Consider the following 15,098-nt stretch of genomic DNA (forward strand, 5'->3'; position numbering starts at 1 on the left):
ACCATCTGGTTTAGGTGACTTATCTACCTTCAGACCCTTCAGTTTCCCATGAACCTTCTTCCTAGTAATGGTAACTTCACACACTTCATAATCCCTGACACCAGGAACTTCCACCACTTGATTTGATTTCATTTTTTACCAAAAGGGCAAAGCTGCCCTCTCTGCCTTCCTGCCTGTCCTTTCGATACAATGTGTGGCCTTGGACATTATGCTCGCAGCTATAATCTTCTTTCAGCTATGATGCCTATAGCATCATACTTGCCAATCTGCAACTGTGCTGCAAATTCATCTACCTATCAACAGCCTCTCCTTACTACACATTGCCACTGTTTGTGAACTAGCTACCTCATCTTTAGCATTATCATCCACCTTTCCTATGACACCTCTTGCATTGAAGTATACACACCTCAGGACACTAGTCACACCATGCTCAATTTTTTGATTCCTAACTGTGTCAGAGGTCTTACCAACATCTGCCTCCACAACCTCTCTACTAACTGTTCTGGCACACTGTTTCCCCTCCCCCTGCAACTCTACTTTAACCCCCCCCCCCACTAGGATATTAGTCCCCCTCCAGTTCCGGTACAAACTGTCACGTTTGTACAGGTCTCACCTTCCCCGGAAGAGAGCCCAATGATCCAAATATCTTATGCCCATCCTCCTACACCAACTCCTTAGCCACATATTAAACTGTATAATCTTCCTAGTTCTGGCCTCAGTAGAACATGTCAAGGGTAGCAATCCTGAGATCACAACCCTGGAGGTCCTGCCCTTTAACTTAGCACCTAACTCCCTATGCAGAACCTTATCACTTGTCCTACCCATGTCATTAGTACCAATATGTACCACAGCTTCTGGCTTTTCACCCTCCCACCTAACAATGCTGAGGACTCAATCCGAGATATTCCAGACCTGGCACCTGGGAGGCAACATACCATCCAGGAATCTTGTTCTCACCCACAGAACCTCCTGTCCATTCCTCTAACTAACGAATCCTCTATCACCACAGTGTGCTGGTTCTTCCACCCTTCCCTTCAGTGCCATAGACCCAACCACTGTGACCTTCCTCTGTTAGGTGAACCCCCGCTCCACCCCCCCCCCCCAACAGTATCCAAAGATATATCCCTGTTGTTGACAGAATGGCCACTGGGATACTTTGCACTGGCTGCTTAACCCTTTTCCCCTTCCTGAGTGTCACCCAGTTTCCTGTGCCCTGCACCTTGGGTGTAACTACCTCTCTATATGTCCTATCTACCACCTCCTCAGCCTCCCGAATGATCCAGAGTTCATCCATTTCTAACTCCACTCTGTAATGCAGATTGTTAGAAGCTGCAGCAGGACACACTTCTCGCAGTTAAGTTCTCACACTGAAGGCTTCTCACATCCTGCAAGAGGAGCATTCCACTATCCTGCCTGGCACCTATACTATCCTATGAAGAAAGGAGGGGGGAAAAACTTAACCTAATAGCTTTTCTTTTCTTTGCTTTTTCTAACTGAAGCTTCTCTTCACTGAAGCCTCAAGATCACCACTCTGACTCTGTCCACTCAAGATGACAGCCACTGCGCTTGCCCCTGCCTTCCTTTAATTTGCTCTTGCTAATCAATCCTAAATGCCGATTGGCCACTGTCAAAGATCCTTTTCTCATCTTGAGAAAGAATAGATTAAAGAAATGGTCAAAAAAAAGCACAACTTATAATTACAATTAAGGGAAAACCCAACAAGTACAATTAAACTTTCAGGATTAATTCTTGTATTTATTCTTATGTTAAATTGAACTTTACAATTTTCAGAGTGGAGGCTGGAATATGTAAATTTTTCCTTATATTTAAGATTTTTCATTATTCTTTACAAAACTCTCTATGATCTCATGCCTGGCTATCTTTGTAATCTGCTTCAACCTTACAATCTTTCAAGATAAATGCACTCCTCTAATTCCAGCCTCCTGAGGATACCTTAGAGGAAAGTTTGAGAGGTAGTTCCAGAGTTGAAGTCTGGTTAGCTGAATACTTGGCTGTCCGTGAAAGAGTGACAGAAAACTTTAAGACCTGCATATCAGTATTTTTTAAAGAACCTGAATGATTGTCATCATTTGAGGCCACCTTGGGCTCTTACACTAGTTTTTCCTGATCATGGCATTGCATTCTTTACATTTTGATGCCAAGAGTTGAACTTTCTTTGCCCCCACTTCTGTCACTGTCACCAATGGAACCACACTAACTCAAGCCCTCACGAGAAGACAATTACCAAAAGTACAACAGCTAAATAAGGTTAAATGCTCAACAGATACAACTTTGAACATCTTTCTACAGATTCTGGGAACTGAAGTTCCAAAAAAAAACATCTTCAACCTATAATGTGCTGAATATTTCCAGCTTTTAGTTTTTATTTCCGATTTCCAGCTTCTAAAGTACGCTGTTAATGAAATACTTTATTTGATTTGAAAATAGCAATTCAGAGTTATTTATTTATGACTGTGCTCAACTAGATGACAATAATGTGATGTATTTACACTGCATTTAGATATCTATTGTGAAAATAGCCTCCCAAAGGAGCTGGTGAACTCCATGTGTACATCAATTGAAAGTTCCGTATTTGTAAATAAACCATCATTTTTTGAATTAATCAATAAGCTTCAAGACCTTGGCCTCAATACATCCTTGTGCAATTGGATTCTCAATTTCTTCACTTGCACACCCCAATCAATTCAGATTGGCAACAACATCTTCTCCACAGCCCCCATCACCACAGGGATGTGTGCTTAGCCCCCTGCTCTACTCGCTTTACACTTATGACTATGTGGCTCCAATGCCATACTCATTTTTATTGACAACACCTCTGTCAGAGGTTGAATTAAAGGTGGTGACAAGTCAACATATAGGAAGGAGATTGAAAATCTGGCTGAGTGGTTCCATTACAACAACCTTTCACTCAATGTCTGCGAGAGCAAGAAGCTACTTATTGACTTCAGTAGGAGGAAGCCAGATGTCCATGAACCGGTCTTCATTGGAGGATCAGAGGTGGTGTCACAAACACAGATTCGGCAGCACAGTAGATACAGCAATTGCACTTGTGAATATGCATGTGTCAGCTAATTATTATTTCATTGTGATAGTATTTAACTCCATTCTTTTCGTCGTAGTGCTTATCGAGACTTGGACACAGCACAGCAACGCTTCGCTGCCAGTTTGCTTTTGGCCTTGCCTGAGAAATTGGATTGTCGAATCAACACTCTGAAGACAATCGGTATTTGTTTTATATTAAGTGGTTCTTTTCAGCCGCAGTGTAGACTTTGTTTTCCATTTGAATTTTCATTAACGGCCCTGCTTGGCCTAGCGTTTAATATTTTCTTTTCCCTTTAACACTGTTGGCATTAAAGTCTGTTAACTATCAACCCGCTTCAGTGTCTCTCACTCCGCACTCGGGCCATATCCGAACAGAGTGACAGGTGGAGGGGGTCAGCAACTTTAAATTCCTTGGTATTATCATTTCAGAGGACCTTTCCTGGGCCAGCACGTAAGGACAATTACGAAGAAAGCATGGGAGCACCTCTACTTCCTTAGGAGTTTGCAAAGATTTGGCATGACATCTAAAACTTTGACAAACTTCTATTGATGTGTCGTGGAGAGTGTATTGACTGGCTGCATTACATCCTGGTACAGAAAGTCTACAAAAAGTAGTGACTATGGCCCAGTACAACACAGGTAAATTTCTCTCCACCATTTAGGACATCTACACGGAACACTGTCGTAGGAAAACATTATCCACCATCAGGGACCCACATCACCCAGGTCATACTCTCTTCCTGCTGCTGCCATCAGGAAGGTACAGGAGCCTCAGGACTCACACCACCAGGTTCAGGAACAGTATTACCTTTCAACCATCAGGCTCTTGAACCAAAGAGGATAACTTCACTCAACTTTACTTGCCCCATCATTGAAATGTTCATACAATCTATGTACTCACTTTCAAGGACTCTTCATCTCATGTTCTTGATATATATATAGCTTATTTATTTATTTTTTATTATTTCTTTCTTTTTGTACTTGCACAATTTATTGCCTTTTGCACACTGGCTGAGTACCCAAGATTGTGCAGTCTTTCATTGATTTTATTATGGTTGTTATTCCATTATGGAATTATTGAGTATGCCCACAAGAAAATGAATCTCAGGGTTGTATATGGTGTCATATATGTACTTTGATAATAAATTTACTTTGAACTTTGAATTGTATTACTGAATTCAAAACCATTTCTTAAGCCTCTGTACATGATAAGCTAGAAAAAGTGCTATCAGAAAAACTGTTCCATAAGCCTTTGATAGTTGCCAAAATCTTGACCCCAATGTTATCAACAATTTTCAAGACACTTAGTTTCACAGTCATTCAAAAGCAAGAAAAAAGAATTTTAAAAATTTGAAGATTAAAATATCAAACAAGAGCTTTTCAGTACACTGGTAAATAATTCAAATCACTAACTCAAATATGAATAATTTAAAGAAAAACTAACCTGCTTTATTCTTCAGTTATTACAAATGGATAGATTTGCACATCTTGCCGCAATTCAATTATGTAGTATCCAGATCAAACGCCCTAGCATAAATTTAAAACCAGCTTCTGCTCTTTGTTTGGATGTCAGGCAGAGTCCAGCAGCAGGGCTCAATTATGAAACTGCTAAAGGAACTCGGCCAACAAGTTTGGGACATCAGCAATTGCACAGGACCCCTGAAATTTGCCAGACTCATGCTGGAAAATACTATCAGTTTCATGTGGAACCTCTGTGAAAACACATCTAAAGACTGGTCACTGTTGCACCTAACTGTCAACAGACAGGGGATCTATTTTCAGATACAGATTAAAACACTAAGACATAAACTGCTTCCAAATTGACCAGGTGTTACAGCCAACTGAAGTGTCATGAAGAAAAATGATCAACTGAAACTCAACAGGGTCTGAAGATAAGTCTGTTATCTTCCTGATTTTACTTTATAGCTTAGCAAGAGGTTCCAAGTTCTATAAAGCAGTTACATACTCCACCATAATAGATCAAGGTCACTCTCTTGCCAACTATCTTTCTTTCAGGTAGGAAAATATCTGTTATGTATTTCTTCCTGATTCTGCAGCTGAAATCAAAACCTAACTACATAATGAAACTGTAGGCACAAATTTGCTTCCTATTGCTTCATGGTAAAATTCATTATTGAAGATAATATCTTACAATTCCATAGAGCTATTTATCATTCTAATATATACATGCATTAAGTTATATATTATCTGCTTTAATTAATGCCATTTGTCAACAGTACTAGCATTAATAAATGTACTGTAACTTTGATTGTGTGAATCCATCTTTAAGAAATGTCTAGATTATATAAAAATTTGCCAAATCAAATTTTCTCCAAAATATCAGAAACCCATTGCACTTATACACCTACTATCTAGGCAAAACAATTTCCCCATATGGCAAAGCAAAAGAAACCACAATGTTGTCGGAAGGAGTTAAGAAGTGGCCATTTCGCCATAGAAAGGTGCGGCTATAAGGTGCAGTTTCATTTGTTAATGGATTTTCTATTGATATCTGTGAGCTAAATTACATTCATATTGCCCTAATTGTAGATCAAAGTGATAATTGGCAAAGCTACAAAAATGCTATTTTACTCAATATTGATATACGTAAAGCAAAATTCTAAATATAATTTGAAACAGTGATATTCTTTATCATAGCTTGGAATTTAACTTCTATCAATGTGCTTTGTTATATTTCATACCAATTTGAAAAAGCATGCATTTTTAAAACTTCTCTTTGCATTCTGACCCAAACCAATCTACAATCACATTCCATTAAGTATTTATTTTAGTCCAAATAGGGAACTGATAGCAGAAAATATACAAATAGAATATACCTTCAACAACAAGAAAATAGCTTGATTCTTACAGACAGCTTTTTATCCCCCTTTGGCAGTGCATGTTAAACATAAATAGTGTCAAATGGGACTGCATTTCTGGGTCTAGTGCTTTTGGCTGTGATTTTGGATGTTTGCTCTGCAGTGACATTTTCTTGTGTGTATGAAGAAAGACATACATCTGACTTATTGACCTCATTAGATAACAAACTGCAAATGTGTTACCACATACCAGTATGTTCTGTTCATACTGCTCTGCAGCTAAAAACAGATATCACTACTTGTGACATCTGGGAATGGGGCCCAGTAATTGATAGTAACTCCAAGCATGGTTACTAGGAGCAATACTACAACTTTTGCTTGGCCAAGTATGCTGTAATTGCTAAACTCACATGGCCGAAAAATGAAAAACAATGACATCTTTTCCTGGGCTATAAAATCAATTTTAGAGTATATTAATTAAGATTAGCCAATCCAAACCTGGATGCAGCAGAGCTTAGCCATCGATTGTCAGATTAGATGGATCATATCAAACTTTATTGCGTTTGCTCTTCTCTTCCAGTTACGAACATTGCTCCAACAACATCTGGGAGAAGCACACAAAATGCTGGTGGAACTCAACATATATGGAGGGAAATAGACAGCTGACATTTCTCGTCAGGACACTAATGAAGTCCTGAAGAAGGATCTCAACCTGAAACATTGATTGTCCAAGTCCTGACGAAGCTCTTAACCCAAAATGTTGACCGCCCATTTCCTTTCATAGGTGCTCCCTGATTTGCAGAGTTCCTCAAATACTTTGTATGTTGCTCCAGATTTCCAGCATCTGCAGTCTCTCATGTCAGCATCTTGCAGAGTTTATATTTCTGTTATGCCCACAACCACCTTTGCCACGTACCCAGCCTTGCTACAAACAAAATATGTAAAGAATTTACAGATTTCAACATTAGGGCAATGAAGGCCACAAGTCTGGTACCTCTCCTTCTCCCTTCCCCATTCCTAACCCCTTGCCAAAATGTCAAAACTTCCCTTGTTCCCAACCTGTTCAGAGTCTGTAGCCTCTGTAATGAAAACTGATCAGCTAAAACCAAGCAGAGACTGGAGATCAATCTGTTATCTTCCTGACTTATATAATTCAGCTACTCACTGGCTAAACTGACTAAGCCATTAAGCAATCTGCTGATGTAATCTAAAAGCTAATTACAAGTGCAGGTATTATAAATCACTGATTGATAGAAGTGCAGCGTGTTGGACCAAAATATCACTGCCTTCCAGATCATAAATGTAGCAGAAGACCCAAACCTTCACTCAGCTACAGTCAATACAGGGGCCTTGTAAAAAATTGTGCATAATTTATCTTTAATTTATGTTTTTCTTGTGAATGTTACTTAGATGATGCTGCTTGACGGTGATGCTTCATTGCACTTGTGCTTTCATTTTTTTGGCCATGTGACAATAAACTCAATTTGACATGACTTGCAAGACTAGAAAATGAAAGGGGATAAAAATCTGTAATATGAACACAGGGAATTTCACCCTTACATTATTTCTTATTTAGAGATACAGCACAGTATCAGGCCCTTCCTGCCCAATGATCTCCCACTACCCAATTATACCCATGTGACCAATTAACCCTTATGTCCTGGGAACGTGGGAGGAAACCAGAGCACCCAGAGAAAGCCCACACAGTCACAGGGAAAACATACAAACTTCTTACACACAGCAGTGGGAATTGAACCCGAGTTGCTGGCACTGCAGTTGTGTTACACTAATCACTACACAACCGTGCCAGCCCTTGCTTTGCTAAAGTCTTGCTTTAATTGATTATGGAATTAAAGCAAAAGTTTATTTTAAGCTATTATCAAAAATGGTGCAGTATTCCTACCTATGGTTGAAATAAATTCAAAACACAACTGTAACTTTTCTGGCAGTTGCTTGAACTAAATTCTCTTATACAGAATGCTAGTTTGAGAAGCAACACTGTTTTTCCTAAATATGGTACTTGTAATTTTCAATGCATTTTACTGCCTTTAAGTCACAAGTGACATAAAAAGAAAAATATTCAGAAATACATCATATGTTTTAAAATGTATTTTTTATTTCTTATTCTCTGGCACAGAACTGGTCATTTCTTCCAAACCGACAAATAGTCACATTAGCCTTACACACAGGAATTAATGTTGTGCAAATATTTTTTTAGTGTTTTAATATTGCTCAATGTTATTTCTAAGTTTAAAATTGTTCCTGACTAATAATGCAATCAAGTGTCTATGTACGCTGAAATGCAATCTATTGAATTGCTTTAAGCAAGATTCTGCAAGATTTTAATAGATGGTACAGGTATATTAGATATATTAGAAATTCTTTGATGCTGCTCTTTGATGCTGATTAGTATCCTTTGTTCTTAATCCCTTGATGATTCTAAGTCAGAAGAAGAAGAAGAAGAAATAGAAAGTCCTTAACTCTGGGTGTTATGACGGCATTTTTTTAGCAGGCTTTCTTGTTTTTACGAGGCCGAGTTGCTAGCTTGACGCTCAACACAGCACGGATGGAAAGCGTGCAAAGGAGCCGGCTGAATTCAAACTCGGGAGCCTTCACTCCGAAGTCCGGCGCTGATGCCACTACGCCACCAGCCGGCTTAGATTTTATGTCAACTGCATGTAAACTCAAACTCAAGTAATATAAAACTCCACAGACCTTCAATGCGCAAATTACTTAAGACAGTCACAAACAAATTGAGATGAAATGTTAGTCCATAAGGCCGTAAGACATAGGAGTAGAATTAATCCATTCAGCCCATCAAGTCTGCTCTGCCATTCCATCATGGTTGTTTTATTATCCCTCTCAACCTCATTATGCTGCTTCTCCTCATAACCTTCGATGCCCTTACTAATCAAAAAATTATGAATCTCCGCTTTAAGTATATCCAATGGCTTGGCCCCCACAGCAATTTGTGGCAATTAATTCCACAGATTCACCACCTCCAGCTAAAGAAATTCCTCTTCTTCTCTGTTCTAAAGGGAAGTCATTGTATTCTGAGGCTGCACCACAGGTTCTAGACTCCCCCAGTACAGGAAACATCCTCCCAACATCCACTCTATTTAGGCCTTTCAATATTCAATAGGTTTCAATGAGATCCCTCCCTCATTCTTCTATACTTCAATGAGTACAGGACGAGAGTCATGAAATATTGGAAGTTTGAAGTTAAAATGATTCAGTAGTGCAGTATAATAAGGATGGTACCCAAAGTAAATCCTGTTCTGGTCTCTATTCATCTCCAAAGCTGCACTGTACATATAAGATTAGTTAAAGTCCATAGCCTCTTGAATGGTTAGAGGGAGGTGTGGAATCTCCTAGGAGTTGAGATTGGGTATTAGTAATTCAGTACTTTCACATAGAGGCTAGCTCAGATTAATCAAATATGAAACTTAAATGAAGGAAACTTAAAGAGTTTGAATCAAATATTCTGAAGTGAACATGTACATAACTAATCACAAAACACAAGATTTTGCTTTGTCATAAGAACCCATATGCAAATATCCAGAACATTCATCTTACCTAGTAATTAAAACAGCGTTATCATGATGAGCAATCCCATTTTCTGGAATGGTGTTTCCATCATTTTGGTGAGAAAGAATGGATTTCTGCCATTTACAGAAGCTGTCCAAGGACTTGTCTGCATGATGATTTATCTCCAAGTTTGGCTACAATGTAACAAGTATACCAAAGAAATCCAAGCACATTACTCAGCAACCAGGTTTTCTTCACAGAATAATAATGATAATTAATAAGTGTAGTTTCTTTTTTTTGGAAAACTACCCTTTGCTTCATTTAAGAATTTTCTATTTTGGTATTTTCTGTTGCCTGATTTTGGTCTAACAGATCGTTAAACACTTCAGGGAAAGAAGAATCAAAGAACCATTACTCACACACAAAAATTCCTATTGAAAACATTAATAATGTGACTAAATGTCGAACCAAAATATTTCTTTTCCAGCTTTTTTTCACAATAGAACTTCAGTTCTGATTCACCAAAATATTCATACACAAGATATTACTACTTTACTCTAGCTAGTTTGGATTCCTCCTCTTACCTGATCTTCAGTAAGAACAATCAGACGAGTGATAATAATGTTCACAACATTTCCTAGACTGGAATCACGGTAAAGTTTGGCAACCTGACCTCCAGAAAATAAGAAAAGACACAAAGTCAGACAAAAGTAAAATTCCTCAATTTCTTTCTTTTATACAAAACCTCTAGTAACAGCAATGTCATGATTAAGTATAGCTGCATGTAGATAAGTCTATACAATAATTAAATCAATGCAGATTCTCATTTGCTCAATTAACATCTGCTTTAAAGGCCATGAAGTCTGGGAAAGTGCACCACAATTTCTGATTAATGTTCTCAGCTGTGAGGACTGTATGCCAAAAATATTGTGTTAGAAAATTAAGTTTAAGAAACAATATCATAAGTTTTAAAGTAACCACCAAATTAAATGTACATGCTCTCACATATCCGCTTCGTTTATATTTCTGCATTTATACACAAGCAGAGGTCATTATGATTGGATATACACTGCAGGAGGTAATCTGTCAGTCATATACTTCAGGTAGCTATGTTATGTATAATCGACTGCTTGAACTTTGGAGAAATTTTAACCCTTTCTCTATCTGTCAGAACCTTGACTTGGTCATTTGAAACGGGATTTAGTCAACTTTCTGGACCAATATCAGAATTTTAAAATCGAGGTCCTAAGACTATCTGTCTAAATCCAGCAGTAATTTCATGTATCCATGACTTAAAGGGCATAAATTATTTTTAAAAACTATTTAAGTTCCCAGGAAGGATTTAAGTTCCCTGTTATCAAAGGTAGCGTCCCTATCAATAGACACTACTAACAATAATGGTGTCCCATCAGCCACGATAAGGAGACCACTAGCTTTCTTTGTCCTTGCACTTTACTTGTCCTCTCCAAATAGGCAGACTCTTCTTCCAAAATGCCAAAATCCCTTTATTACCCAACATTGAAAATAAAAGCTAAGCAGTTCTTCTCATCAGCATCGAAACTGCAGTCACTCATAAGTGTGACAACAATAAGTTTCCAAGGCCTTGCTGCTAATACTAATTGGGCTTCCTCAGACACCACTCAAGATAGGCCAGAATCCTATCTGGTACTTCAAATATGCACCATTAGCAACCTATTATATACCTTTTGCAAATATTGACTTGTTTCTTCAAACCGCATGTCTAATCCCAACTGTATACTCTGAGGAGTGCCGGGTGCAGGTGAGATTCTTCACGAAGAATATGAAGGAAAATTCATTGGTCACTCTTGCGGAGTTCCTTATAGTCAAGTTCAAAATGTCAAATATTTTGGCTGTTGTCTAATAACTATAATTGTATAAGCTCCGGAAATCTTACCAAGCAGTACAATCTTTATTTGAGCAGCACAAATAAATACCCATAATTAAAACTTCTGTTAAAGAAAATCTGGAACTCACTGCATTGACTTGAAGGTCCACAATTTTTCTTCCATTTCCTCTGTTTATCTGGCATATTAAGGAGTGACATGAAGGAAATACACAAGTGCAACAGTGCCAATGGCATGTTACTAACATCCGCATGTCAGTTCCGTGGAATGATGCTGGAAAACCTCTTCAGATCACAGGCCTTCTTCTACTTAAAAACTTACTCCTCATTGTGGATCTTTCTCAACTGCCCTACACCCAAGTTGTATCCAACTCTCACTAAACCTGATCAAAAGGCAGATCATTGCCTCCACATGATCAACTTGCTTCACAACCAATGACTTAAATGACCTTTCAGATCCTGTCCCTCAACCTATGAATGACTTGACATTTCTTGTGACTTCCCACTGCCCCAGACTCCTCAACCTTGTGATCATCAACCACCCCCATACACTCTTTATCCATAATAAAAATCATAATCCTTAATATATGTGCAAGTTCTTTTTCTACCCACATATGATGAATCAGGAAGTGGCACGAAAAACTTCTCAAAAACATTCACCTTATTTATCCCATTCTCCCTAACTAAACTGTGCATCTATACACAAATCATAGGTTATATTTTTACATACAGAATACTATTTCATTTTGAAAACAGATAAATATATAGTTTTACAATGGCATTGATCATTTCCAAAGATCTTATGTTCAAGTTCAAGTAGAATGTTGTAATTCAAATAGAGCGTTGGAGCATTGTTGTCCAATGCTACACGATGCTACACTCAAGCAAATCTACTTTGACACAATGGAGCCATTTCTTCCACAGTCCATGCCAGATCAATTTTTGGAATGCACAGATAATCATATAATTTACTCTTGCACATCTCTTGCTGGAATTGAGTTATTTCACATTCACTTCTGACTTTTATCTCTGAACCATACATTCTAGTTCTGAATGTCAGATTTGTTATGTGATGTGGACACAAACATTGACATGCCATTTAAAATGCTTTTCTTTGTAGCGCAAGTCACAAATTTATTAAGAAGTGCCATATCAAGTACTTCTTCTTAGACTCGCTCAAAGATTTTTTGAAACAAAATCAATTGTATTCTGAAGCTTTCACTGCATTAGAAATTCAGCAACATGTTAACTTACTGTGGAATATTTCATCATTGGAAAATATTGCATCACAGAATGGCAAACCACTGCTGTAACTTGCCTCGTACGCGGTTCCCCACTACGTCAGGGAGACGTGGAGGGAAATAGTCCGCTAACCGGAGAAACTCCGGATGCGACGTACCTTTCCTTTGCTGCACCTGAGCTAATTTACTATTGGACGTCAAAGTGTTGAATTAGAGCTTCTCTGAAACACTTGTCTTCTGTGTTTCTTTGAGGATTGTCACTAATCACTCGCTGCACTATTTGATGCCCGATAGGGCTATGTATTATTTTACTTGATCAAAGAGTCAAATGAACTGAATGAAACTGAGAACCATTGTCCGAAATTAGTTCTTCTGATAAGCCATGACAAAAGAAAATACGAAAATTGATTTAGAAACATAGAAACATAGAAAATAGGTGCAGGAGTAGGCCATTCGGCCCTTCGAGCCTGCACCGCCATTCAGTATAATCATGGCTGATCATCCAACTCAGAACCCTGTACCTGCCTTCTCTCCATACACCCTTTAGCCACAAGGGCCATATCTAACTCCCTCTTAAATATAGCCAATGAACTGGCCTCAACTGTTTCCTGTGGCAGAGAATTCCACAGATTCACCACTCTCTGTGTGAAGAAGTTTTTCCTCATCTCGGTCCTAAAAGGCTTCCCCTTTATCCTCAAACTCTGACCCCTCATTCTGGACTTCCCCAACATCGGGAATAATCTTCCTACATCTAGCCTGTCCAATCCCTTTAGAATTTTATACGTTTCAATAAGATCCCCCCTCAATCTTCCAAATTCCAGAGAGTATAAGCCTAGCTGATCCAGTCTTTCATCATATGAAAGTCCTGCCATCCCAGGAATCAATCTGGTGAACCTTCTTTCTACTCCCTCTATGGCAAGAATGTCCTTCCTCAGATTAGGGGACCAAAACTGCACACAATACTCCAGGTGTGGTCTCACCAAGGCCTTGTACAACTGCAGTAGTAACTCCCTGCTCCAGTACTTGAAACCTCTTGCTCTAAATGCCAGCATACCATTCACCTTTTTCACTGCCTGCTGTACCTGCATGCCCACTTTCAATGACTGGTGTATAATGACATCCAGGTCTCATTGCACCTCCCCTTTTCCTAATCGGCCACCATTCAGATAATAATCTGTTTTCCTGTTTTTGCCACCAAAGTGGATAACCTCACATTTATCCAGATTAAATTGCATCTGCCATGAATTTGCCCACTCACCCAACCTATCCAAGTCACCCTGCATCCTCTTAGCATCCTCCTCACAGCGAACACTGCCGCCCAGCTTTGTGTCATCTGCAAACTTGGAGATGCTGCATTTAATTCCCTCGTCTAAGTCATTAATATATATTGTAAACAACTGGGGTCCCAGCACTGAGCCTTGCTGTACCCCACTCGTCACCGCCTGCCATTCTGAAAAGGTCCCGTTTATTCCCACTCTTTGCTTCCTGTCTGCCAACCAATTCTCTATCCACACCAATACCTTACCCCCAATACCGTGTGCTTTAAGTTTGCACACTAATCTCCTGTGTGGGACCTTGTCAAAAGCCTTTTGAAAATCCAAATATACCACATCCACTGATTCTCCCCTATCCATTCTACTAGTTACATCCTCAAAAAATTCTATGAGAATCGTCAGACATGATTTTCCTTTCACAAATCCATGCTGACTTTGTCCGATGATTTCACCGCTTTCCAAATGTGCTGTTATCACATCTTTGATAACTGACTCTAGCATTTTCCCCACCACCGATGTCAGGCTAACCGGTCTATAATTCCCCGGTTTCTCTCTCCCTCATTTTTTAAAAAGCAGGGTTACAGGTCCTCCAATCCTCAGGAACTAATCCAGAATCTAAAGAGTTTTGAAAAATTATCACTAATGCATCCACTATTTCTTGTGCTACTTCCTTAAGCACTCTGGGATGCAGACCAGCTGGCCCAGGGGATTTATCTTCCTTCAATCTCTTCAATTTACCTAACACCACTTCCCTACTAATATGTATTTTCCTCAGTTCCTCCATCTCACTAGACCCTTAGTCCCCTACTATTTCAGGAAGATTATTTATGTCCTCCTTAGTGAAGACAGAACCAAAGTAGTTATTCAATTGGTCTGCCACGTCCTTGTTTCCCATGATCAATTCACCTGTTTCTGACTTTAAGGGACCTACATTTGTCTTAACCAATCTTTTTCTTTTCACATATCTATAAAAACTTTTACAGTCAGTTTTTATGTTCCGTGCCAGCTTTCTCTCATAATCTTTTTTCCCCTTCCTAATTAAGCCCTTTGTCCTCCTCTGCTGGACTCAGGTGTGAATTTCTCCCAGTCCTCAGGTGTGCCACTTTTTCTGGCTAATCTGTATGTTTCTTCTTTGGAATTGATACTATCCCTAATTTCCCTTGTCAGCCACGGGTGCACTACCTTCCCTGGTTTATTCTTTTGCCAAACTGGGATGAACAATTGTTGCAGTTCATCCATGCGATCTTTCAATGCTTGCCATTGCATATCCACCGTCAACCTTTTAGATATCATTTGCCAGTCTATCTTA

The 15,098-nt window shown here is 38.9% G+C and overlaps 1 protein-coding gene across 2 annotated transcripts in view; it reads right to left on the reverse strand.

Moving 5' to 3' along the window:
- Nucleotides 1-15,098, reverse strand: part of adamts6 (ADAM metallopeptidase with thrombospondin type 1 motif, 6) — a 297,940-nt gene that overhangs the window by 234,412 nt on the left and 48,430 nt on the right. For both annotated transcript variants that reach the window (XM_063043008.1, XM_063043007.1), the window contains exons 6-7: nt 9,995-10,078; nt 9,459-9,604 (exon numbers count right to left, since the gene is read on the reverse strand). In XM_063043008.1, coding sequence (XP_062899078.1) covers nt 9,459-9,604; nt 9,995-10,078 — 230 coding nt within the window. The remainder of the gene's footprint in view (nt 1-9,458; nt 9,605-9,994; nt 10,079-15,098) is intronic.

The sequence above is a fragment of the Mobula hypostoma genome, chromosome 3 (genome assembly GCF_963921235.1).
Source record: "Mobula hypostoma chromosome 3, sMobHyp1.1, whole genome shotgun sequence".
NCBI lineage: Eukaryota > Metazoa > Chordata > Chondrichthyes > Myliobatiformes > Myliobatidae > Mobula > Mobula hypostoma.